This window comes from Pistacia vera, unplaced genomic scaffold, assembly GCF_008641045.1.
Source record: "Pistacia vera cultivar Batoury unplaced genomic scaffold, PisVer_v2 Contig134, whole genome shotgun sequence".
Lineage (NCBI taxonomy): Eukaryota > Viridiplantae > Streptophyta > Magnoliopsida > Sapindales > Anacardiaceae > Pistacia > Pistacia vera.
Window position 1 is genome coordinate 21101 of NW_022195402.1, and position 27148 is coordinate 48248.

Consider the following 27148-nt stretch of genomic DNA (forward strand, 5'->3'; position numbering starts at 1 on the left):
TGGATCCAATAAGGTATCATGTGGATCTTCCCCTTTGCAATGAAACTTGGGCTGGATTGAACTTTTTCAACACTTGGGCTTCTTTCTTTGTGGGCTTGAGCTTCCCTTGTTGTGCTTGGCCTTGGAGTGGCTTGGACCGAAATGTTTGGACTTTCTCCCTCCTTAGAACTTGCTTGGGCCGAATAGCCTCCATTGCTTTCCACATTCCACAAACCAAGTGTGTTGGGAATTGGAGTGAAATTCTTCAATTCAAGCGAATTAGCAAGTGTTTTAGGACTTGCAATTTCTGGTCCACTCATGTTTACAAGTGTTTTAGGACTTGTAAACGTATCACTTTCTTTGTGTATAAATGGTTGTTGATGTTTTGGCTTTTCAATGTATGAGAGATAAGAAACATCTGGGTTATTTCAGGTGTATTACAGAGGGGTTTTCTTAGGGATCTTCATATAAAGAGAGAGTTGTAAACTCTATAAGGTTTTCTTTCTCCATAGTGAATATTTCTCTATTGCCCTGAAGAGTGGATGTAGGTAATCAATTGATTACCGAACCATTATAATTTTGTGTGTGTTCTTTACTTTCTCTATTTTCTCTTTATGCTCTTTTGATTACTCATAATTGATTGTTTGTGCTCTTGCTAAATTAGAAACCTAAGAATCTGATTTACTCTAATTCGATTAATCTTGAGTCCAACAAGTGGTATCAGAGCCAGATTAAGTCTGGGTTTTGGGGATTGATCATTTTTGGCATTGTCTAGGGTTTACTTTAAATTGTTGGTTATGGGTTTCGCAATTTAGGGTTTTCTAGGTCTTGAACTTTTGGGGTTTTTAATCTCTTAGTATTTGTGAGGTTTGTAAGCCTAGATATGTCTAAGTTTGAAGTAGAGAAGTTCACAGGAGATAATGATTATGGGTTATGGAAGATAAAGATGAGGGTTATTCTAGTTAAGGATGGGTTGTCAGCTACCTTAGAGGGTGAGGATAGCTTACCAGAGTCTTTGAGTGAGAAAGAGAAGAAAGAGCTTCTAAATAAAGCTCATAGCACCTTAATTCTAGGTCAGGGGGACAAAGTTTTGAGAGAAGTGAAGAAAATGACCACACTAGTAGGGGTTTGGGAAAAACTAAACTCTTTGTATCTATCCAAGTCTTCTCCTTATAGGCTAGTTTTAAAACATAAGTTTTTTGGTTTTAAAATTGATGAAAATAAGTCATTAGGAGAAAACATGAATGATTTCATGAAATTGTTGTAGGATTTAGAAGGTCTAAGTGTCAAGGTTGAGGATGAGGGTCAAGCTGTTATACTCATTAACTCATTACCCAAGATGTATTCTAATTTTTTTGATACCCTTAAGTATGGTAGACAGACTCTTAAACTAGATGAAATGGTAGTAGCTATTACTGCCAAAGATGTTGAGTTTAGGAAAGAGGGTAAGTTAGATGGTGAAGGGCTTAATGCAAAAGGCAGATCTGAAAAGAAAGTGTTTAAGAATAGTCACTTAAGGGGTAGGTCTAGGTCAAAATCCAAGTTTGTGAGGAAGTGTTTCTATTGTCATAAAGAATGGCATTTCAAAAGAGACTGTCCAGATAGGGAAAAGAAACTAGGAGAAAAAGAGGCTAGTGGAAGTGTAGATGTAGCCTTTGATGGATATGAAAGTTCTAATGTTTTGGTTGCTTCTGATGGGGAAACTGATTTTGAATGGATTTTAGATTCTGGGTGTACTTTTCACATGACTCCAAATAGGAATTTTCTGATAAACTTTATGAAATTAGAATCTAGGAAAATTCTGATGGGTAATAATGTTGTGTGTAATGTCTTAGGCATTAGAGATTTAGGTTAGGCTTGCATGATGGCAGTTCTAAGTTATTCATAGAGGTCAGGTTTATACCTGAGTTAAAAAGGAATCTAATTTCCTTAGGAAGTCTAGACTCTAATGGGTTTAGTTATAAGGCTCAAGTGAAGTCCTTAAGGTCACAAAAGGGTCCCTAGTAGTAATGAAAGGAGAAATGAAAAATGGGTTGTATGTTCTAAATGGTTCAGCCATCACTGGAACAGTAGGTGTGTCGTCACAGAGATCAAATAAGACTTCTTTATGGCATAGGAGGCTGGGGCATGTTAGTGAGAACGACTTAGTTGAGCTAAGTAAGCAAAATGTGTTAGGAGGAGACAAAATTGAGAGACTGGCCTTCTATGATCACTGTGTTTATGGGTAAATGAGCAAAATTAGGTTTAATATTGGAAAGCACTGTTATAAGTCTGTTCTTAAGTACATTCATTCTGATGTATGAGGACCAACTAAATATCCTTTTGGGGGGCCTGCAGATTCTTCATTGGCATTATAGATGACTTTTCTAGAAAGATTTGGATATATTTTTTGAAAAATAAAGGGGAAGCCTTTAGTAAATTCAAAGAATGGAAGATCTTGATTGAGAATCAAACTGGGAAGAAGATTAGAAAACTAAGAATAGATAATGGGTTGGAATTTGTTAATGAAGAGTTTGATAAATTGTGTAGAGATAATGGAATTATGAGGCATAGGACAGTGAGGTATACACCTCAACAAAATGGTCTAGCTGAAAGAATGAATAGGACTATCTTAGAGAAGGTGAGAAGTCTATTATCCTGTGCCAAACTCCCCACTAAATTATAGGCAGAGGCAGCCACACAACAGTTTATCTAATCAATAGAATACCCTCCTCAGCCATTGATTTCAAAACACTAATAGAGAAATGGTCTGGACATCCTGCTAATTACAGCCACCTAAGAGTTTTTGTTGTATTGTGTTTGTGCATGAAAAATCAGACAAATTACAACCAAGGGCTATTAGGTGTATTTTTCTTGGTTATCCTAATGGGCTTAAAGGGTATAAATGTTGGGATATTGCAAATAAAAGGTGTATAGTCAGTAGGGATGTTAAGTTTAATGAGGAAAACTAGGTGGGTTAAGTGAGAAAGAGAGTGAAATCAAAAAGATGACAGAGGTGATTAATTTGAACTTAGGTGGTGAATCTTTTGTTGTTAATCATGACAGTCTACAGTCAGGTTATCAATAAGGAATTTCTCAACCACAGGAAGAGGAACCTGGTTTAGAAGATATTGATGATGAACAAGTCCATGATGAGGATAATGAACTATAAAACTATCAGCTAGCCAGAGATAGAGAAAAGAGGCAAATTAGACTACCTAGGAGATACTCACATGTTGATATGGTAGCATTTGCTCTTCAAGTTGCTAAAGAAGTAGAAGATGAACCTAGAACAGTTTGGGAAGCTATGGATAGTGAAGATTCTAGGCAGTGGAAACTAGCCATGCAAGAAGAGTATGATTCTTTAATGAAGAATAAGACTTGGATTCTTATAAATAAGCCTGAGGGTAGTAGGGCTGTTAAGTGCAAATGGGTTTTCAAAAGAAAAGAGGGAATACCAAGGGTAGAAGCACCTAGGTTTAAAGCTAGATTGGTAGCAAAGGGTTTCACACAGGTTGAGGAAGTTGATTATAATGAAATACTTTCACCAGTTGTGAGACATGCAACTATTAGAGTGCTTTTGTCTTTGGTGGCTTAGACAATCTTCTTAAATGGTGATTTAGAAGAGAAGATCTTGATGAAGCAACCTGAAATGTTTGAAAATGGGTCAAAAAACCAAGTATGTCTTTTGAAGAAATCTTTATATGGCTTACAACAGTCCCCTAGGCAATGAATGCTGGATTTGTTAGAAGTAGTTTTGATGGCTATTTTTACTTCAAGTGCTTGTATGGTGATTGTTATCTTTATTTAGCCTTGTATGTTGATGATACGTTTTTAGCTTGAAGAGATTCCTCTGAAATTGCTAGATTTAAAAGTGAAATGAATAGGCAGTTTGATATGAAGTATTTGGGACAAGCTAAAAAGATCTTAGGGATGAATATTGAAAGCGATAGGAAAACAGGAAGGTTGATGTTATCTCAAAAGGAGTATGCTGAAAAGATATTAATGAAGTTTAAGATGTATGACTTTAAACCTGTCAAAATTCCCATGGGTTAACATATTAAATTGAGTGTAGAATAGTGTCTAGAATCTGAAGAAGAGGAAAGAGAAATGGCTAGTGTTCCTTATGCAAATGCAATATGTTTGATATATCTAATGGTCTATACAAGACTTGATTTGGCATTTGCAGTTAGTTATGTGAGCAGGTTTATGAGTAATCCTAGAAAGAGTCACTGGGAAGTTGTGAAATGGATACTTAGGCATGTCAAGGGGTCAATTTCAACTGGTATTGTTTATAGTAGAGGACAGAATCAAATTAATTTCATTGTAGGGTGTGCTGATGTAGACTATGCATGGAATTTAGACAATAGGAAATCTATGACTGGTTTGTTTTCTCTTTGTGGGATCACTTGGTCTGTTGGAAAGCAAATTTGCAGGCTATTGTGACTTTATCAACTGCTAAAGCAGAATATGTTGCAATTACCGAGGCAGCAAAAGAATCAATCTGGCTCAAGGGAATGCTTGGTGAAATGGGATTCAATTAGCAACAATTTCCAATCAAGAGTGATAGCCAAAGTGTTATCTTTTTATGTGAGAACCAAGTCTTTCACGAAAGATCAAAACACATCGATGTGAGGCTGCAGTTCATCAGGAATATGGTAGAAGATAAAGTCATTAAGGTGGTGAAAATTCCAAGAAAGGAGAACCCAGCAGACATGTTTACCAAAGTTGTCACTTTGGACAAGCTAAGGCTCTTCAAGAGCCTATTGCATATTGAACAGAGTTGAAGTTATGTTCTAGGGCAGTGAGGGATGGCAAAAGCATATGTCAAGGTGGAGATTTGTGGTGATGTGGCACCTATTTTGTGCCTATGTGGAAGGTCAATCTCTAATATGTTTCGTCAAAGGCCATTTTTTTGAGAAAGGCAAGGACATTTCTGGGATTTCCCAATTGGGATTCTTGTTAGACCTAATTGCTTCTACCCATTTTTTGTTCTTTCGCGATTATTCCCTCTTGATTACATAGAGAGAAAGGTTGTTACAAAAAATGGTTGAGTTGGAGCTTTGAAGATCGCTAGATGGAATCAAACGGTGATGGTGAGTCTAGTTTGTTATTCTTTTATTCCTCTCTTTGTGTATAAATGGTTGTTGATGTTTTGGTTTTTTCAATGTATGAGAGGTGAGGAACATCTGGGTTATTTCGGGTGTATTACAGAGGGGTTTTCCTGGGGATCTTCATGTAAAGAGAGAGCTATAAACTTTGTAAGGTTTGCTTTCTCTATATTGAATATTTCTGTACTGCCCTGAAGATTGGATGTAGGTAATCAATTGATTACCGAATCACTATAATTGTGTGTGTGTTCTTTACTTTCTCTGTTTTCTCTTTATGCTCTTTTGATTACTCATAATTGATTGTTTGTGCTCTTGCTAAATTAGAAACTTAGGAATCTGATTTACTCTAATTCGATCAATCTTGAGTCCAACAGATTAAAACTTCTTTTAAAAATTGTTCCTATGCGGACAACCTTCCTTGCGTTTGGTTTGGTAGTTTCAACAGGAAATATCTTTTTTTTCCGAGCAAGGCGAAAGCATGAATATTTCAAGTTTTTTCCTTGGATTATTTCTACTTCGATCTGTATCATGTCAAACAGTCGCCTATCTGTTTAATTTATTACTTTCAAGATGGATACCAAAAGCAAAACAAGAACCTGCTCAGTTAGTGAGAATTTGGGCTGGAATGGTGGTATCAATTTTTTGTTGTGATGTTGCAAGTCAAATTGAGGCTCAAAGATTAGATATAGTTAATGCTGAAGGATTACAGGATGACCCATATGCAACGTGTACTAATGAACATCTTCTGGCTTGCTCCACAGTTTTGCCTGCCAGGTCTTATGGAAGGACTTGCTGTAGATGGACTCGACGACTTCTCGATTTATCAGTTCCCTGATGCATCATGGAAAGACTATGTATGGGCAGTTAATAAGTTGGCTATGGGAATTGGAAGTTTCCTAAGTATATTCAGTGTTTATACTAATAGAAGCTTGTTCACTAGAATTTTGAACAGCAGTCGCCTGGATGAGTACTACAAGAGGTTAACAGTTGTTAGTTTTATCAATATGTGCTGCTATTTGCTAATTATGTCAACCTTCTACGAAAGCAATCACACAGCCGAAGTAGATGGGAGATCAAAAACATTTGTTGTAGATGTTTAAAACTTTTGTAGCTGTCAATTAATTTACTCAATACAAATTTTTTCTTCTATGGTAATTAACCACCTCTTGGTACAACTTGAACTTAAGACTCTTTCAACCCTGCACCCCTCAATCCATCCAGCCACAAGTGGGTGTTTTTGTATTAAACCATATATATCAAAATGGAGGTTATCAAAGATTCAAGTCAGGCAGGTACATGGTTTGAGTTTACTTGAAAATTTATAGTTTCTTTAATTTGGTTGGGTATAGGCTCTTTAATTCTGGACTACTGTAGGTTATTTTTTAATGATCATACTGAGGATTTCTAATTGGAGTTTAAGAATCTTATACATGCAAACTTTAAACTATATTTGATAGTCTTAGTATGAATTAGACCCCCGCGTGGATACGGATAAATCATCTTCTAGTCAAGTAATATAAAGTACTTCAAGCTAATTAAGTTATTCACATGGCCAGATTAATTATTAAAGGGTTGAATTACCAAAAGAGATGACCCCTAAAAATAGTGAAAAGAAGTATTCCTCTTTATTTCGAAAATCGAAATTAAACAATCAATGTCACTCCCAATTTTCAAATTCAAGCGTTAAAAGTTGATTGCTAAAACGCATTCATGTTGTTTTTTTTTTAAATAAAAAAAAGCCCTGAACCTAATTAAAATCTCTAATCTCTCAAAAGTCAAAACCTTATCATTAAAAGTAAAAAGCAAAAAGTAGAAAACCTACAAAAAAAAAAAAAAATGTTTCAAACAACCCAATGACCCATAGTTGGCGACTGACCGATTGGCCAGATTACAATTCGTGGCAGGGTGGCCAGATTATTAGCCGCCCAATCCTCTCAAATGTAGAAATCAAAGAATAGGGTAACAAAACAAAAATCATTTAAAGTCAGCAAATGAAAAATACTGTTAAGATGGTAACCTTTTCTCAGAGATTAGTTGTCGCTGTTATACCATAAAGCCACGAAGGATCCTTGCTTAGTCTAAATTTGACCTATTCTATATAATTGAAGTGTCTTTTAGCGGTGGATGACTTTGGAGTGGATCATTTTGCACTGGTCAATTAATAAGCCATGAACCAAAAACAAAGAAAGATGAAGATCGCGTACGTAAAGGCTCGAGAAAACAGTGAGGTGCGTACGTGTACTAATTAACACATTCCTAATATTTACAATTACAATTACTCAGTTCCAAAAAATTTCACCATTCTAGAAAATTAAATAGAGTTGACCTCACAATCCAAAGGCTTAGGTTAAACCAAAGTAAAATTTTGTAAAACCACAGTGATACATACCATATATACAAATAACAAATAGTAATTTGTTTCACATGTAAATTGCCTGAACTTGCAGTCCACTAATATGGAAACTTCCTCTCTTCCTCCACAAGAAAAACTATGGCGGGCAGACAGAACAAAAACTCAAAAATTCTTCTAACTCTGGTTCTTAAGTGGACTTCCTTACTTTTGGTTGGTTTGGTTGATTTCAAGAGGAACATCTTTTTTTCCAAAGCAGGGAAACAAGAATTCTAGGTGGAGCTTGCTGGAGTGGCTCCCTCAGCTAGGATATTGAGTTGCTATTTCTATGGTTATATGCATGTGTCTAGGAAAATTTTGTCACAAAGACAATAATAGTCTAATGATTTTGGGTTTTAAGTGGGACCGTTTGTGACCCCTCCAATTTCCTAGGAATTTTCTTGGTGCATATTAAATCATATCAGCATAGCACTTACTACTATCTTGGGTTACTGTTCTACGCCATCTAGGACCGCCTTTGCCATTATAGTCCTCTGCCCTTGCCACGCTTCCGCACACACCTTGCCTTGTCAAAATTGCCACATGAGCATTGACCCTACTGTGTCATTCGCTCCTTTGCCATGTCATCATTAATACATCAACAATTTCTTTCCAAGTCAGCAACGCCACTTCAGCAGGGCTTTTGCCTCATCATCGGTGCTATGGCGATCGGTCTTTCTGTCCCACGAGTTTGATATCTTCAGAATTTAGCAAATTCATCAACATAACATTTGTAGCCCTCTGAATAAGATTTCCGACGCCACAAGAATCATCAAATTCTGATTTCTATAGCTCAAGTTATGATCAAAATATTGAAGTATGCTCATCTTGAAGAATTTCCACGTTTTAAGTCTTATCTTCAATGCATCATAACTTCCTCATTTTAATTCCGATTCTTGCACTGTTTGTTTCTACTCATCAAAAATTTCATCAACGTTAGCCTTCTTCATTCAAACATTAATTACAACCTGAAAATACTCAAAATACACCCGTGATCCCATAAAATATATTTGTGAAGTAATTAACTCAAATTTTGCAGTTAAAACAAATTTTCCCACAAATAATCCAATTGAATCACTAACAAAACACGTATCTTCAAGCTCTTATCACAACCCCAACCAGCTTCTTGCTAGTCCCTAGCAAACTAAGCGATAAAACATATCTTTAAGCTTGAAAATAAAACAAACAATTAAAACCTATATCTAAACTATCCTAATCACTTTCGTAGATTGACACGATTGCATTTAGTGTATGCAACAAGCCTTTAAACCCCTAGGCGGCCCTAGTTGGTCGAATTGTAGTCTCATGAGGGTTTCCAGCAATGATACCCACAAACATCCATACTAAACTTAACCTAAATTCCAAAATATAAATATAAACATAAAAAGAACAAAAACAAACAAATTTTTTTGAATCAATTCATAAAGTTGTCTCAGAAATCGCATATACACAAAACAAATAGAATAATTAAAAATCGCCTAAACCACAGACAATGCAAACATCAATTCCATTTTCGTTATCGACCCTAGTACATCCATACAACCTCAAACCATTAGTCTACAAACCCGGATGGTTTTATGCATAACATTCATGGAAAAAAATTTAATCTCAGTATTCGGTTTATTACTCATTTATGTATCATGGAATCAAACTCTATAGGCTAACTTTTCAAACTACTCTCCACTAATGTACAAGTTCACACTACCTTGTATTAATAGGTCTTTGTAAAGGTTGTAACATTAGACCAGGGTATGGGTTCATGAAAGAATGGAAAGGGAATTCAACAAAAATCAAATTAAGAGACTTAATCTTCATTCATTCTTATTACTATCATACAAAAACACTTCCCATTTTCACTCAACAGCTTCCCAACCTTTATCAAGCTCTTTCTTTTCGACACTAAAATAAACCCATTTGCATAATTTTCACATTTTCATAATGATTTTCAATGCCCACTTTTCTTTTCTTCTTTTTTTTTCAGATTTTGTTTTTCAATTTTTTTGTTTTTTTAGAATAAAAAGAAAGTAGAAAAAACACACACACCCACCTTGATCTTACAACCACTCCACAACCCCTAACCTATTTCTTCGCATAAACTTGGGTTGTGGCAAAACTACACCTCTCCACCAATACTCATAATAAGCTTGAATTACAATTAAATCTCTTAAAGATAAAATGGGTAAGATTGTATTTTAGGCTCATAATCAGGGTAGGGTCAAAATTAAGTTCAAAGAAAGAAACACAAGGCTAAATTGAGTTTAGAAAGGCTCAAATGGCTAACTAGCGATGATGATAAAAAGGGTTAGCTTGAAAGGCTCAATCGGTCTAAAAACAGCCTAAATCATTTCCTAAATGATGTGAACTCTAGGATTTCGCCTAAAGTGGTTGTCAAATAAGTTCTAGAGTTTGTTGAGATCACAAAAATATCCATGAAAAAATCACAAATGAAACTTCTCTAAGTAAGTAAATTTAACCACTTTCAATTCACAAACCACTAGGGCCTCAAACTAAATGTCATTAACATTCACAATTATCCGTAATTAAAGACAAAAATTAATGTCTTGTACTTGTTACATGTTACTGCAATTACATTCCTATCATAGACATATAAATTAATCCAAGAATAGAACCAAAATTCAAAACATAACACAAAAATAAAAATAAATAAATAAAATTTTCTCATAAATCCATAATTTCAAAATTTTTCCTAAAATCTACATTGTCCCTAATGTACAAATGTAAACGAAAGGAAAAAGAGAAAAAGAAAAGTTACCCCCTTTTGCAATAGTGAGATAAGCGTGAAAGTTTAACCACCTTTCTCGTTTCATTCCATCTTTGAAATCAAATTCCTGCAAAACAATGAGACTTTCAGTGTACCTTATGGGCAACACACACCACTAGTTAAAATTCATGAATTTAGGGAAACTCACACATCATCACTAGTAAAAAAAAAATGTAGAAAATAAGAATGACTCAAGTACAAACCAACACAAATTCAAATTAAAAAATCAAAATCAAAGTAAAGAGCTTGGGTTGCCTCCCAAGAAGCACTTAATTAGAGTAAAAAGCTTGACTTTTCTTTATCTTCAGTCTGCATTGTCAAGGAGAATCGCAACCCGCTCATCTTCAATTCCACCATCTTCATAAGGCTTCAAGCATGGACCATTCACCCTCTCATTTTCAATTTAGGCCTCTATAGTCATAGAGTTGACCAAACAATTTTCTAGGTGTGAATTATGGTAGTTTTCTTTTAATTTTTTATTCACTATGTTATCAAGGATACTAATCTCAAAGCAGGTGTCTAAGCCGGATGGGCGCGTCATAGCATCAAAAACATTAAACTCTACTTACTCATCTAATCATCTTCTACCCTTAAGATTAGTTTCCCTTGATGAGCATCTATCAATGCTCTACCCGTTGCTAGAAAAGGTCGTCCTAGGGTTAAAGGCATTTCCTGATCTTCTTCCATGTCTAATACTATAAAGTCTACCGGGAAAATCAGTTTGTCTGCCTTAATCAAGACATCTTCTACCACCCTCATGATATGTTATTGATCGATCTACCAATTGGATAGACACAGTGGTTGGCTTAACTTCTCCCAATCCAAGTTTCCTATAGATAGAAAACGACATTAAATTAATGTTTGCCCCTAGATCACACAAAACCTTGTCAAAATAACAACTACCAATAATACAAGGGATAGTAAAACTCCCTGGATCTCATAGTTTCAGCAATAGTTTCTTTTGAATCAATGCACTACACTCCTCCGTTAGCATTACTTTCTCATGTTCCTCAAATCTTCTTTTATGAATGAGGATCTCCTTCAGAAACTTGGCGTATTTGGGCATCTACTCTAACATATCAATAAAAGGAATATTAATATGCAAGCTTCAAAACATGTTAATAAACTTACCAAATTGCTTGTCAAGCTTCTGATTCTTCAATCGGTGTGGGTACGAAAGGGTGGATTCTTTTTTCTCTTTGGCTTAATGACTTCAAGATGCATTCTGGTCAGATTCACGATCGTTGTAGTGGCTAATTTCCTTGTCGTGGCGATAAGTATTATCTTCTAAAGTTTCAAGAACAATTTCATGGTCATCATGATGATCGTTATCAACAAAGCCTCTTTCTTCAAAAATTTCACAGTAGTTGCGGCGACCACATTTCTCGCGTGGCAATATTTCTTCTTTTCATGGTTGTCGCGGTGAAAATTTTCCTAGTCTTGGCGATCTTCCTTCTTTTCTTCTTCCAAGTTTTTCTCTCTTTCTTGCATCCGTTTTTCATCCTTTGAATTCTCCAAGGTTTTTCCACTCCTCAGGGCCCTTCTCTATATCGCTTGGCAAAACTCCTTAAACTCTTCCCGCTAATATGTTATGGATTTGTCCTATTTGAGTCTCAAGGTTTCTAATGGAGGCTGACTGATTTTGGACAAGGATTTCATTCTTTTCAAACCTCTTGCTTGTCTCTTCAATGAACTTGGTAAGCAAATTCTCCAAGTTAGATTTCGGCTCTTGAGCTTGAAAACCAGGAGATTGTTTATGTTCCTTGTGGTTACTCCATGAGAAGTTTGGATGATTGTGCTAAAGTGTATGTGTTAGAGTATGGATTCCCTTGCTCTCTTTGAAATTTGTTGACATACTTTGATTGTTGAGGTGGAGCAAATGGATTCCCTACTTTACAATCTCTTGTCATATGATTCCCTGCACAAAATTCACAAGTTAGAGAAGAAGATTCAATAGCATTTACCTTTAGAGCAACTCCCAATTGCTTTTGGATGGCTGAAAGCTGAGCAGCCAATGCGGTGTAGCCATCAACTTCGTGCACTCCCGCTGCTTTCTTTGTTGAATTTCTCTTCGAAGTCCTCATGTTGTTATTGCTCGCCATCACCTCAATCAAATTGTAAGCTTCCTTCATGTTTTATTATTCAACGCTCTTCCACTGGCAGCATCTATTATGGCTTGTATATTTGGTAGCAATCCTTGGTAAAACGTTTACACTTGTGACCAGATTGGCAAACCATGGTGAGGACGCATTCATAAGAGATCCTTATATCTTTCCCATGCTTCATACAATGATTCCATATCTTGTTGGAAGAAATTGGTAATCTCACTTCTCAACTTTGCAGACTTGACAGGTGGAAAATATTTAGTGAGGAATGCTTGAACTAACTTGTTCCATGTTGTGATGCTCCCAGATGGCAGAGAAATCAACCAAGCCTTAGCTTTATCCCGAAGAGAGAATGGGAAAAGTCTTAGCCTAATTGCATCATCAGATACCCCATTATGTTTGAATGTGTCACATAACTCCATAAAATTGGCGATATGCAAGTTGAGATCATTACTAGGCAACCTTGTGAATTGGACCGAATGTTGAACATTTGAATAATTACTGGCTTGATCTCAAAATTATTCGCTTGAATTGGTGGTCTCTTGATGCTAGAATAGAATCCTTCAATAGTAGGACTAGAGTAGTCCTTCAATGCTCTTTGAAAAACTACAATTCCACTAGTTGCATTGCCCTCTGGGATATCCCCATTCTGATTCTGTTAATCTTCCATATTGTTATTTATAATTCCTTTGTCAGCCACTGATTTTTTTAAGTTGGCTTGCCTCTTTTCTTTCCTCAACTATTTAGTCATTCTCTCAATCTCAGAATCGAAGGGATTGAGATCACCACCACCTTTAGAACGTAAACTCTCTAGGATCTAAATAAAAGAAATAAACACAACGAAATAAAATAAAAATTAATTTTTAGAAAAAAAAAAAACAAATCAAATTAGCAAATAAATAGTTCGTATTGATATTGGTAGAAAAATAGTTCCCTGGCAACGGCGCCAAAAACTTGACAGGCTAATCACAAGTGTATGAAATCACACAAGTAATAAAGCTCGAGTAAATGAGTGTCGAATCCTAAGAGAACTACTTACCAAGTACCAAACTAATCTATCTTATTACTATTTGATAAAACAAAATTTTAAGAATTAGTTAATGAAAAATAAAACAAACTAAAAACTAAACAAAAACATAATTTTATTAATACTTTGATAAAAAGATCAATATGACTAAACCTAAGGCACAAATTTCACACAAATTTAATCCTAGGCATTGATAATTATTGCTAACCTAATTAAGCTTATTCTAAAGGCCAAATTCCCTGATATTTTGATAATTTTCTCTCAAACAATTACAGATTAACCCTTAATCAACAACCCAAAATATCTCTAAAGTGGATTTAGAAGCTAAGAGATCATTTAGTTTTATGGAATTTACCAGAGCCTCACAGATCGCAGTAACCTATCTCTAGCATTCACTCAATCTGTGGTTTTATTACATTAGACTATTTAGGTTTCATCTCTCAATCTTAACCTAACCCATAAAATTATTCAAGTCTTGGGCCCTTAAGAACTGAAAGCATTAAGTGCAATAATAAAACTTAGAACAAAATTTAATAAAAATTAACAACAAATAATTCAATGCATATTCATAAAATTAGGCTACATCTTAGCCCTGGAAAAGAATTTAGTTCATACTTTCAGTACTAAACACAACCATTGTATTAACAAATATGAGAACAAGAAAGAAAAATAGAAAAACTTCTCTAATTTGTGAATCAAAACTCTCAGAATTCTGATCTCCAAAGAGTAGTCGCTCTCTCTCCCTTCTTCTCCCTAAAAACTAATTAAAGACCCTTATTTATAGTGCTTGGGTTTGGAGGTTAATTAGGAAAGAATTAAATGCCTTAGACAAGTTAGATTCAGAGTAGGAAAATAAAATAGCCCATCTGGCTCGCATTCCATCGCTGCAGCAACATAAATGGTCGCTACGATGATAGTTCTTTCTATCCCACAAGTTTGATATCTTCAGAATTTGGTAAAGTCATCAACACAACATTTGTATTCCTCTGAATAAGCTTTCCAACACCATAAGAATCATTAAATTCTGATTTCTACAGCTCAAGTTATGATCAAAACATTAAAGCATGCTCATCTTGAAGAATTTCCAGGTGTTAAGTCTCATCTTCAATGCATCATAACTTCCTCATTTCAATTCTGATTCTTGCACCATTTGTTCCTACTTGTCACAAATTTCATCGACATCATCCTTCTTCATTCAAACATTAATTACAACCTAAAAATACTCAAAATACACATGTGATCCCATAAAAGGTATTTATGAAGTAATTAACTCAAATTTTGCAATTTAAACAAATTTTCCCACAAATAATCCAATTGAATCACTAACAAAACATGTATTTTCAAGCTCTTATCACACATCATCATTGACTTGCCACATCAGCACTGACTTTGCTCCTACATCAGCAATTTTTCCTTATTCCAACATCAGAATTCTTGTCTTCCAATGGAAAAAATGGAGATCCAATGTCTAATTTTTGGGATTTTAGATGGCACCAATTCTTATACCTCATGGAGTCAAAGAATGCGGCCTTTTTCTAAAAGGACGAAAACTTTGGTGTTATGTGACTAACGATATTAAAACATCGGTTAAAGGAGATATTGAAGAAGATGACAAGTTTAGTGAGAGACTTGATGATTGGTATAGCAACAATCACTAGATTATTACATGGTTCCAAAATTCTTCTATTCCATCTATTCATCTCCAGTTTGGTCGCTATGAAACTGTAAAAGTTTGGGATATGCGTGCCACTCGATTTATTACCAAAGGACTCTCTCATCAATATCAACTCTAGTAGTCTCTACAACACATGAAGTAAGAGCCCGCTCAGTCTATCACAGATTTCCATGCTCAGATGCAAATTGTGTGGGATTACCTAGCTCAATCTGATCTTAGATGGAATGCACTACAGATGCCACTCAATATGAAAAACATCGTGATCATATGTGTTTGATCCAGTTTTTGATGGCTCTCACCCCAGAGTATGAGTCTGTTTGATCCATGCTCCTCCATTGTATGCCTTTGGACACAGCTCTCTCTGAACTTCAGTCTAATGAGACTTGGTTTCACACCTAAGGTATAAAAAAATTAGATGCAGTTCTTGCCATTATTCCTAACAAGCAATCTGAAGCTCATCTGACCAAGCAATCTGATTCACTTGTTTGCAAATACTACCACCAAAATGGACATCTCATTCTTTATTGCCCAAGCATTTTGTGTAATTATTGCAAAAAGAAGGGTCACACCAAGTCTCGTTGTCCCCAACTTGGAAAATCCAGATCTTCATCACACGTTGCTGTTGTTGCCACTAAGGCATCCCCACTTCCATCCCAACCTACCCTTAAAGATATAGGGTCTCTCCTTAAATAGGTTTTGTCTCATTCTTCATGTTTTTTGCAGTGCCTTATCCATCACTTCAAGTACTATTCCATGGTTTATTGATTCTGCATGTCGTAATTATATGATTTCGGATTCATTTGTCTTATCTGATACATCTCTAAATTCAAATACACTTGTCATTCATACTACAGATGGTTCTCATATGCATGTTAGTCATATAGGAACCATCTGTACTCCAACTAGGTCTCTACCCAATACTTTTCTCATTCCAAACTCATATATAATCTTGTTTCTGTCAATCAACTATGTGGACTTGGTCTTGACATTACCTTTTCTTCTCATGGTTGTCGTGTGTAGGATTCTCAGACAGGTCAAATTCTTAGGACAGGGCACAAGATGGGATGCTTTTTCGAGCTCACCTCACTCCACCTTTCACCTTCTAAAGTATCTCTTTCCTTGTCAACTGCATCTACCTTATCCATTTCTCACTTATGGCATCTTCGTTTATGTCATGTTTCCCTGACTAAATTACGTTCACTTGTTTTCAATGGTCGCCTGGGTTCTAATAAACTTGAAACATTTGATTGGGTGTCATGTCTTTTGTCTAAACAACCTATCTTGCCTTTTAATAATAATGACTCAGTTTCTTACACACCTTTTGATTTAATTCACATTGATGTTTGGGGCCCCGCACTGATTCATACTATGGGAGGTTCACAGTACTTTATAATTTTTATAGATGATTTTTCTCGTTTTACTTGGATATATCTCTTAAAAAACAGATTTGAAGTCTATCAAACATATAAAAACTTTGCGGCCATGGTACTGACACAATATTCCAAGAAAATAAAAATGCTTCATACTATAATGCCATGGAATATTGTGATTCTACCCTAAATGAATTTCTTCTTGGCAATGGAACCATCATTCAGCAATCTTGTCCTAGAACCGCTCAATAGAATAGTCGTGCAGAATGCAAACACTGACATATCTTGGATTCCGCTCTAGCCATGCTTTTATCATCTTCTTGTCTCGAATTATTTTGGGGAGAGGTCGCCCTCACCGTCGTCCTTATCATCAATCTCATGCCTTCTCCTATTATAGATAATCAAACTCCCTATGAGCGTCTTCTTGGTTTTTCTTCCAACTACAGTCCCTTAAAAGTGTTTTAATGTGCTTGTTTCGTTCTTTTGTAGCCCCATGAGCGGTCCAAACTTGAACCACGTGCCCGTTTGTGTTGCTTCTTGGGATATGGTATAGAACATAAGGGGTATCGATGTTGGGATCCCATCCCCCGACGCTTATGTGTCTCTCGTCATGTAGTATTTTAGGAAGATATAATGTTCTCTTCTTTGTCAAAATTCCATATTTCATCTTTTTCCCCTATTACTCACTCTTTTGCAGAATTATTTCCATCTAATACAGGTTCCTCTTCTAAGCTTGACCATGTCATTCCTCCTACGCCTACTCCCAACAATTTTATATCTTCTAAGGATTCGACACTTGTGGCACATTTTGATCTCCTCGATGAGTCAGATACTCTGGCTCTTCGGCGCTCTACTCGTTAAGAGAACCTTCTTCCCACCTTATTGATTTTCATTGTTTCTCAACTATAGTCTCCTTGCATGAGCCTTATACTTATTGTGAAGCTAATTCTAACCCATTTTGGCAGCAAGCAATGGACGAAGAGATCAAAGCTCTAGAAAAGACAAGGACATGGGAGTTGGTAGATCTTTTACCAAATAAAACACTTGTGGGTTGTAAATGGGTCTATAAGATCAAAACTCTTTCAAATGGGTCTCTGAAACATTATAAAGCACGTCTAGTGGCAGGGGGTTTTACTCAAGAGTATGGAATCAATTATGAAGAGATTTTTTCTCCTGTTGCACGTCTCACTTCAGTTCAAAGTTTATTGACAATTACTACTGTTCGAAAATGGCATTTATTTCAGATGGATGTAAAAAATGCTTTTCTCAATGGTGAGCTTGAGGAAGAAGTCTATATGCAACCACCACCTAATTATGATCATCCGCCTAACAAAGTGCATAGATTGCGTCAGGGCTTATATGGGCTCAAACAATCGCCTCGGGCCTGGTATTCAAAGTTCAGTGCAACTATGAACTCCTTCAAAATTTCTTCAAGTCCCATGATTCAACCTTATTTATTTGGAAGACTGATCATGGCCTTATTCTTCTTTTGCTCTATGTGGATGATATGATTATCACTGGAGACGATGTATCAAGCATTACCAAGCTTAAAAACTCCCTTAGTCAGCACTTTGAGATGAAAGATCTGGTTCCCTTACTTATTTTTGGGACTCAAAGTCTCTTCCACTCTTGATGGTTATTCTCCTTCCTAAGCAAAGTATGCATCTAACTTGCTCTCTCGTGCTAGAATTACTGACACGAAGGTCGCCTCTACGCCACTAGAAACAGATGCTCGCCTTACTCCCATGGATGACGTACTCCTTTTAGATCCAACCTTATACAAATAGGTAGTGGGCAGTTTGGTCAATCTCATTGTCACTCGACCTGACATCGCTTATGTTTTTCATATTGTTAGCCAATTCATGTCTGCTCCACACTCCACCCATTATACTATTGTCTTGCGGATTCTGCGATACACCAAAGGCACTCTTTTTATGGGTATTTTCTTTTCTACTCACTCCTCACAACAGTTGCATGTTTATTCTAATGCTGACTGGGCAGGGGATCCTACTGATCAACGTTCCACCACTGGGTATTGTTTCTTCCTTGGTGACTCACTTATCTCTTAGCAAAGTAAGAAACAATCAGTTACAACTCGATCAAGCACAGAAGTCGTGCCTTACCTGATACCACTATTGAACTAATTTGGCTCTAATGGCTCCTAGAAGATATGGGTGTTGCTCATTCCTCTGTCATTCCTATTCATTGTGACAATCTAAGTGTCATACAGATCGCTCATAATGACGTCTTCCATGAACGCAATAAACACATTGAGATTGATTGTCACTTCTTTCGTCACCACATCGCACAAGGCACTATTGACTTGTTATTTATCCGCTCCGTCAATCAATTTTTTGATGTCTTCACAAAAGCTCATCATCCAAGACAATTCACGGAGTTAGTTTCCAATCTCAAGCTAGAATCTACGTTGCCACCTTGAGCTTGAGGGGGGGTGTTAGCCAAAATCAAGCAAAGCTTGATCAATGGCTTGAATCAAGCAAAGCTTGATTTTTGTCATTAGCATAAATCATGCTAATGATTTTAGCTTGTATTGTAAGTACATATAGAAAGGTCTTGTACATTTGAAATAATTTCAATTCTTTACATTTCGCTCTTGAATTCTTTGACTTTCTCTCTAGAATTCTAACAATCCCTAAAACTGAACAAATTTTTGGGATTGGACCTAGGTTCCAATTTTCCTCCCACTTTTCCGAACCAGTGGAGAAGAGCAAGAGAAGAGAGCAAAAAAGTTACTGGAAATGCTAAAACTGTTGGAAAAGCAAGGCCGTGGAGACAAGTAGTTCTTTGGTGGGGATTCTATCAGTCTAGTTGACATTGCATAAGGCTGGCTACCTCATTGGTTTGAGACCATTCAAGAAGTGATTGGCATAAAATTGCTGGAACCGACCACTTTCCCTACGCTGCATGCATGCATGGGTTAACAATTTCAAGGAAATTCCTGTCATCAAAGAAAATATTCCTGACCTGAAAAACTCAAGGAAAGAAGCTTCATTACATAACAACCAATTGAATTAGCAATTAGCATATAGGTGTTGCAGGTCCATAGATAATAAGTTGCAGAGTTCTGAATATTGTTCAAGATGTTGCAACATTATTATATTCTTATGATTTTAGGTGTGATGGGGCTTTGATTTTAGAAGGATATTTTTCCAAGTTTGGAGTAAATCTTCTTAAAATTGTCAAAAAATTCCCTCATTGAGATCGCATTATACAAATGTCCTCTTGTATTCAAGTCCAAAAATGAGGCAAGATGGAGATAGTCACCATTTATCACAATGGAACATACTAATTTTCAATTGCTTAAAATTATTTTAAAGTGACAAAAAGTTTAATTTAGTATTTTCTATTTCCCATTTTTCATTCGAAGTGGAAGAATTTTTGAGGGTGCTTTTGATTTTTTTTCCTTTGAAAAATTTTAATATTATAATGGATAATTTTTTTCTTTCTCCTCATACAGCACTGTAAATGTTATACCCGGGAAAACAAAAGGCTGACGTGGGAAGAGTCACGTTACGGGTGACCTGCTCCCGTCAGGGCAACATGCACACGTCAGATCTGCAAAGTAATGTGGAGCTCACACGCATCCATTCCTCTGCAGCAAGTCGTGCGAAATCAGCTTGGAAAAAGGAAAATGGGACATAAAGCTGGATTACATCCTGACAATCACACCAACCCATGGATTTAATGATGATTACACGCCTCAATTTGTTATAAAATGAAGAAGACCCCTCCATTAAGGGGATTCGGCCATTCTTTACAAAAAATAACTCTCTCTCTCATGTAAAAGAAAACATTTACTTTTCATAACTTTTTGTACGTCAGTCCGCTTCGCGACCTGACCCACACTAAAATCAATACAACCCAGTGGACGTAGGACTTGCTACCTTAGCATCCGAACCACTTTAAAAGTTTTCCCTGCATTTATTTCATTTCATATATCTATTATCACGTGCAATAATTCATCAAAGGGCAAAACCCACGTGACAATTGGTTGGTGCCGAAAACCAGCATCAACAGTAAAATATATAGCCTAATTTCTCTATCATCTCCTAGAGGACAATGTTTTGCGAAACTATGTACACAAGTTTATAAATAGTTAAAAAATGGACATACCTCTATTAATTACCGTTTAATTTAATGGAGAAAAAGTAAAGGACATAAATAACCATGAACAAACATTTATAGAAATGTGTTTTAAAAAATAAAAAATAAACTCAGTAAAATTTAATAAAAAAAATAAGAAAATTTAAGAAACCATTAAATTTTAAAAAAATTGAAAAAAAAAATAGAAAACCAAAACTAAGAAATACAAAATAATTAGTATTAACGCTTAAAAAAACAAAGACTTGGGCTTGGCCAGCTGCTGGCCATGGCCCTGATTTAATTCTTTCTTTTTAATTTTTCTATTCTTTTGTATTTTTTTTTTAAATTACTATAGAAGTAGTAAAACAATTGTTAATTACCATATGATTGCTATAGTGAGTTTTTAAATACTACAAATTTTGTGATTATTTTTCCTTACCTTCTTTTGCAAAATATGTGTCATTAACAACATTAACAATCCCGTTAAAAATGATTAGAAATTGAACACTATTTTGCATTGGCAATGGTTATCTCATGATTCATTATTTAATTTATTGTAAATGATGCATTGATGATATGTTATGTCATATACTAGTCTTGATAACTCTTGTAATAAAATACAAAACAAACCTATCTCTCTTTTAAATATTTCTGATGGAAGAAAATTAATTGAATTTAAGATGAAAATGATTCTTGAGAAGATAAATTTATTCACTAATTTTGCCAATTAGAAGAAAAAAAAAATTGAATATAAACTTTTAATTAGTAAACCAATGATATATCATATAATAGTTCTAATACCACTTGTAATTAAAAATAGAAAAAAAATTATAATAATATCTGTGTTTTTTATATTTCCTGTGGAAGAGAATTGAAATATTATTAATAAGTTAGTGATTTTATACTATTATATTATTATAATATTATTCATGTTCACATTATTTACTTATTATATTGTTAAGTTTTATGTTTTATAATTTGATCCTAATGTTTATTATTTAGAATAAGTCTTGATTTGGAAATTTGCATTGATTTTAGATAATTGGATTGTCTTTTAATTCTTTAAAATTTGCGTGAATCTATATTAAATTTAAAGTTTAATTAATTTATATTTCACAACATAATGATATCAGTATTTAGTATTAATTTTAATGATTTTGGAGAAATTTAGTATAGAATCAATTATAAATGACCTTCAAAATATGAGATCTCGTCGAGTTACATTTTAATGTATGGTTAAGTTTAATATTTCTTTTTTATTTATTTTATACATTATTGAGACTTATTTTGTGTTATTTTTTATGAATAATTTAACATTATATATATTTATTATCTTTTTTCGAGTTGAATTTTAAAAAGTTGTCGTTATTGGATCCGGCCATCCCAATAAAATTTTATGGAATTTTTAAAATTGTTTATGAATAGTAAAATTTCGTTATTGGACTTTTCTCAACTATTGGGATCAGGCGGATCATATTAAAACTTGATAGTTTCTCAGTCAACTCTATCGTCCAAATGACGAGAAAAACAAAGCTATAAACGTATACAAAGCCGCCTTCACTGTTGAATATTTCGCCAATTCGCACACCATATTTGACTTCATTTAATTCATGGAAATTTAAGCGCTAAAATGGTGCCAGTACTTTTCATAATTGCCAATAACCCAAGGACAATACAAATAATATAAGCAAGCAAGGAACAGAGCAAAGAATAATCTTTCTCTACCCTTCGAAAACTCTACTCTGCAACTTATTTCTCCTAGAACAATGACCCAGTAATTAAATCACAGATATTGACCTTGCACTGACATCGATCAGACCTCTGCATACTTGTTGTATCTTTGATCTAAAAACTATGGAAGAATTGAAGTTACATGGGTTTTGGCCAAGCTCATATAGTAGCAGAGTGACATGGGCACTGAAACTGAAGGGTGTTGAATACGAATACATAGAAGAAAATCTTTCTAACAAGAGTGAGTTGCTCTTGAAGTACAACCCTGTTCACAAGAAAATCCCAGTCCTTGTTCATGGTGGAAAACCAATCGCTGAGTCGCTTGTCATCCTTGAATATATTGAAGAAACGTGGCCTAAGAATCCATTGCTGCCAACTCATGCTTATGATAGAGCTATAGCTCGCTTTTGGATTCAATATGGAGCAGCCAAGGTAATTTAATCCCCAAATCTTTTTTCTTATAATTTTTTGCATTCAAGTTGTGCCTGGATTGTTGAAGAATACGATTTTCATTTGCTCTAATTGTTGATATCAGTAATTACCGATCATAGGGGTATTAATTACCCTTAAAACTGAACAATTTTTCGGGATTGGGTTCCAGGGTCCTTTTTTTTTCTCAGTTTTCCGAAGCAGTGGAGAAGAGCAAGAGAAGGCAGCAAAAGAGGTATTGGCAGTGCTAAAAGTATTGGAAGAGCAAGGCCTTGGAGACAAGAAATTCTTCGGAGGGGATACTATCAATCTAGTTGACATTGCATATGGCTGGTTGCCTCATTGGTTTGAGACCATTCAAGAAGTGATTGGTATAAAATTGCTGGAATCAACCACTTGCCCTCGGTTGTATGCATGGGTTAACAATTTCAAGGAAGTTCCTGTCATCAAAGAAAATCTTCCTGACCCTGAGAAACTCTTGGCTCATATCAAGAACATAAGGGAGAAGCTTGTCGCAGAAAAAACCGATTGATGCAGGGTTATAATTAATAAGTTGCAGAGTTCTGAAAATTAATTATTCAAAATATTGTAATACTTTCATATTCTTGTAATTTTGGTTTGGGTGTGATGGCTTTGATTTTACCAAGATGCTGGCTGTCTGGTTTGCTCTATCCACTATCATGATAGATCTTTTTTCTTTCTTTATTTTAAATAAAGGCATAGTAAACTTATTTGAAATTCATTAGAAATATTTATGGACTTTTTTATAGTTTTGTTGGGATTTTTTCTTCAAATTTAGGATAAATCTTCTCAAAGTCGTCAAAAACTTCTCTTGTTAGGATTGTCTAATACAAATGTCCTCTTTTATTCAAATCTAAAAATTAGGCAAGACAGTGATAATCACCATTTATCATAATGAACCATGCTAACTTCTAATTCGTTGAGGGTGCGTTTGTTTTAGAGAATTCTTTATCACTGAAAATATAGGATGGATTACCACTGAGAATATTACATTGATGATTAATGGAGGAATGTTATACTAATATGTTTGGTTAGATTGATGAGTATAAATAATTAATATGTTTGGTTGAGATTTATCGAAGGATTTTTACTTAATTACCCTTCCTTGTTAATATTATTGTTATTATTTAGAACATTTTTTAACTCCCTATATTTGAGAATTTAGCTAAAACGCCCTAACAACAAAAGTTTAAAGTTTAACAAAATTCACCCAACCATCCAAGATGACTGCTGGTTGCCAGCCACCACCATCGGTCACCGTCGACAATTGTTAGAAAGACGCACAATTGACCGAATCTAGTTGGTTGTTCACCGATCTAGCCGTTTCCAGCCAGATCAAAGGTTGAAAACGGCCAAATCAAAGGCCAAAAACGGCTAGATGGCCATGGACCGAGCCGAAAAGCCAGATCCATTTTGGCCATTAACGGCCAGATCTGTGGCCATTAACGGTTGTGGATTTGGCCAAAAACAGCTAGATCTATGGTCATTTACAGCCATTGATCTATTCGTTTCCGATCAGATCCATCTGGCCATTTCCGACCTTTGATCTAGTTGGAAACAGCTAGATAGGGGCATGATCGGCCAGATCCGATCGGTCGTGTGCTATTCTGACGATTGCCAGTAGTGGCCAACAGTGGTGGTCGACTGCCGACAATTGTCTTGGGTGGCTAGGGGTATTTTGGGTATTATTTATATAAATAGTGAGGGTATTTATGTCTAAAAAATAATATATGAGGTTAAAGAAGTCACTTCGCACATTTGGGCTAATTGTTATTTGGTAGACATATGAGCACATTTGTGTCCAAATTGTTTATTAATTAAGGGTAAAATTGGTATGAACAGTTGATTACCCTGGTAATAGAAAAATAACACCCTCCCAAATGACAATTGAATTACCCCTGTTTTTACTTATAGTAACCACTATTGGCATTGAAAGTTTATCGTAATTTTTCATTACTTGACATCCAAACGTAGTAATTTTCAAAAAATAAGACAGATTATCGGTATTATCTTTTATGCCCCCGAAACAAACGCACCCTGAAGGTATTTGAAGGGTGCTTTTGACTTTTTCTTTCCTCTGAAAACATTTAATGTTGTAATGGATAATTTCTTTTCCTCTTCTGATAAAGCTGCTATATAACCTAATTTAAATATTGCATTGGTCTGCTGTCCTACATTGTTGTCTAAATGCAATGAACTTAAAAGCATAATGAATATTGTTGCTAATAGGATGGTCGAGTGATTCGATAGGGACTCTTGGGTATATTACTCAAAAGGTTTTAAGTTTGACTTATTTCTAAGTTGCTAATAGAGATAATCATTAGAGTTCTTACCCGACCGGTAGTTCCAGAGTTCTGGAAGATTAATTGAGATACACATAAGCTTGCTGGACACTCATAGTCATAAGGAAAAAAAAAAAAAAAAAAGCAAAATGAAATATTGTTGCGTAATTGACTTTTCTGATGGGATTAGGGGATATTAAAACTTGAATAACATAGTGTTGAGTCACATGGTGACAACACATAAAGACAAACATATAGATTATGATATGGAGGAGGATTTGTAGCCCTTCAACTTTACACATATTCTTAATCAATTTTTAGCCTTAGATTAATCAATTAAAGGTCTGGGATCTAATGATATGAACAAGTTGAATAATTGCAAATTTGCTTGGCCCAAAAGAAACAAATTCATGCAAAATTAGTTAAAAAGTACGGCCCATAGTTTTTTATATTCTCATCCAATGTCACATGCTTCTAAACGTTTAAAAATTATTTCCCAAAACATAGATATATATATATGTTCTTGCAGTTACACCCATGGCCACTATAGTTCTCTTAAAATGAGCACTCTTCTTGACCATTTGACTGTCATGCTTGAGGCAGTTGTGTGTATGACTAGAGCTAGATCAAAAATTGATAAAGCGTGTGCGATCGATAAAATGAAAAACTGGAAATATAGGGCTAACAAAGCTAATTAGCTTAAAAGAAACATATTAAAATGGTCTTTACAATTATCTTTTCAAACTCTTTAACTTATTGCCCAAGCACAATGGCCCCATTAACCAAACAACAAAGCTACGGACACAGAAAAATTTACACCGAAAATGTGTACCGGCCTACGTGTACTAGGCGCTTGATTTTTTTATCAATTTTTTTCTAGTGAACGGTCGTCTATCAAATTTGCACGGTCGTTCACTCACATGGACTCCCGTCCATATTATATGGACGAGGGTCCATATACCAGGGATGGTGTCCCCATTTAAAGGACGCCCGTCCATAAGTAAAATGGAATAAATTTTTTAAAAAAAAAATTAGGGAGGGCCTTTCATCCGTTATGGACGGCCATCCCTTTATTTTGGTCGAGCGCCCGCAAATAAGGGACTCCCGCCCTTAACCAAAATATGAAAATAAAAAAAATTTGGGGACGGCCATCCATAAATTTTGGACGGCCGTCCCTTACGTTTGGACGAGCGTCCATTCGGAATGGACGCCCGTCCATACTTTTTTTTNAATCATTGATCTTTTTCATTTTTTAAATTCAATAAAGGCAAAGTAAAATTATATTGAAATTCATTAGGTATCTTTATTGACTTTTTTGGTTTAATTTGCTAACAAAACTCCTTTGACATTTAGTATGATTTTTTAAACATCCCCTGTAGTTTGGACTTTTTGGAGTAATACAATCTGTTATTGATTCAAACTTTGATACTTTTTTTGCCCATATGATTAAATGATCCGCAATCAGTAATAACCATACAGTTACTATTGAGATGTTGGTTGTATACTTGTATATTTTGTTACCATATCACAAAGATTGTGTTATCTTACCATGTTAGTTAGTATATTAGGTTACCATGTATAATTGATATTGTGTGTTCAAGCCTAATTTAAGAAGCAATCTTTCACATGTTTTTATTCAAACATCTTGTGGGCGAAATCCTATAAATCTAGATGCAAAATTTTGTCAAACTATTGTAAAAAAGGATAAATCATGTCAAATTAATGTATTTGGTGCAATCCAATTTTAGTGAATCTGCTTGGCGCAATCCAATTTTAGTGAAACTTCTAGCAGGTTACCTTGAAAAAGTGAATATCAGAAGCTTATGGATAGAGCTCCGAACCACTATAAATCTATAAACATTTCTTCTCTCTCAACTTATTTATTATTCTTCGCATATTTACTCGAACATCATTATCACTTGGTTTCATTCATTGCTCATATTTGCACTCTCTCGCATTTATTGCTTAATATTGTTTATTCATTAACATTATCATTCATTGTTGGTTGAGTTTATTTATTGTCACCCATTATTTAAACTCATTGTTATTTATTGGTGTTGTCGATAGTTTTTACTCGGCAAATTATTTTTATAAATTTCCATTCACCCCCTTTTGGGAATATTTGTCTTATATGATTTTAGATTGTTGTAACTTGTCTCATAAT

The 27148-nt window shown here is 35.1% G+C and overlaps 1 protein-coding gene and 1 non-coding gene across 2 annotated transcripts; both read left to right on the forward strand.

Annotated features, from left to right (window-relative positions):
- The first annotated feature begins 12471 nt into the window (after positions 1-12471).
- LOC116122451 lies at positions 12472-12578 on the forward strand. The gene has a single exon (XR_004126899.1). It is a non-coding gene; the product is annotated as a small nucleolar RNA R71 (small nucleolar RNA).
- A 9652-nt stretch (positions 12579-22230) lies between these two features.
- On the forward strand, positions 22231-23432 carry LOC116122442 (probable glutathione S-transferase). Its single transcript, XM_031408286.1, has 2 exons — positions 22231-22684; positions 22854-23432. Exons 1-2 carry the CDS (start codon positions 22376-22378, stop codon positions 23211-23213), a joined length of 669 nt encoding a protein of 222 aa, XP_031264146.1. The 5' UTR covers positions 22231-22375; the 3' UTR covers positions 23214-23432.
- The last annotated feature ends 3716 nt before the right edge of the window (positions 23433-27148 follow it).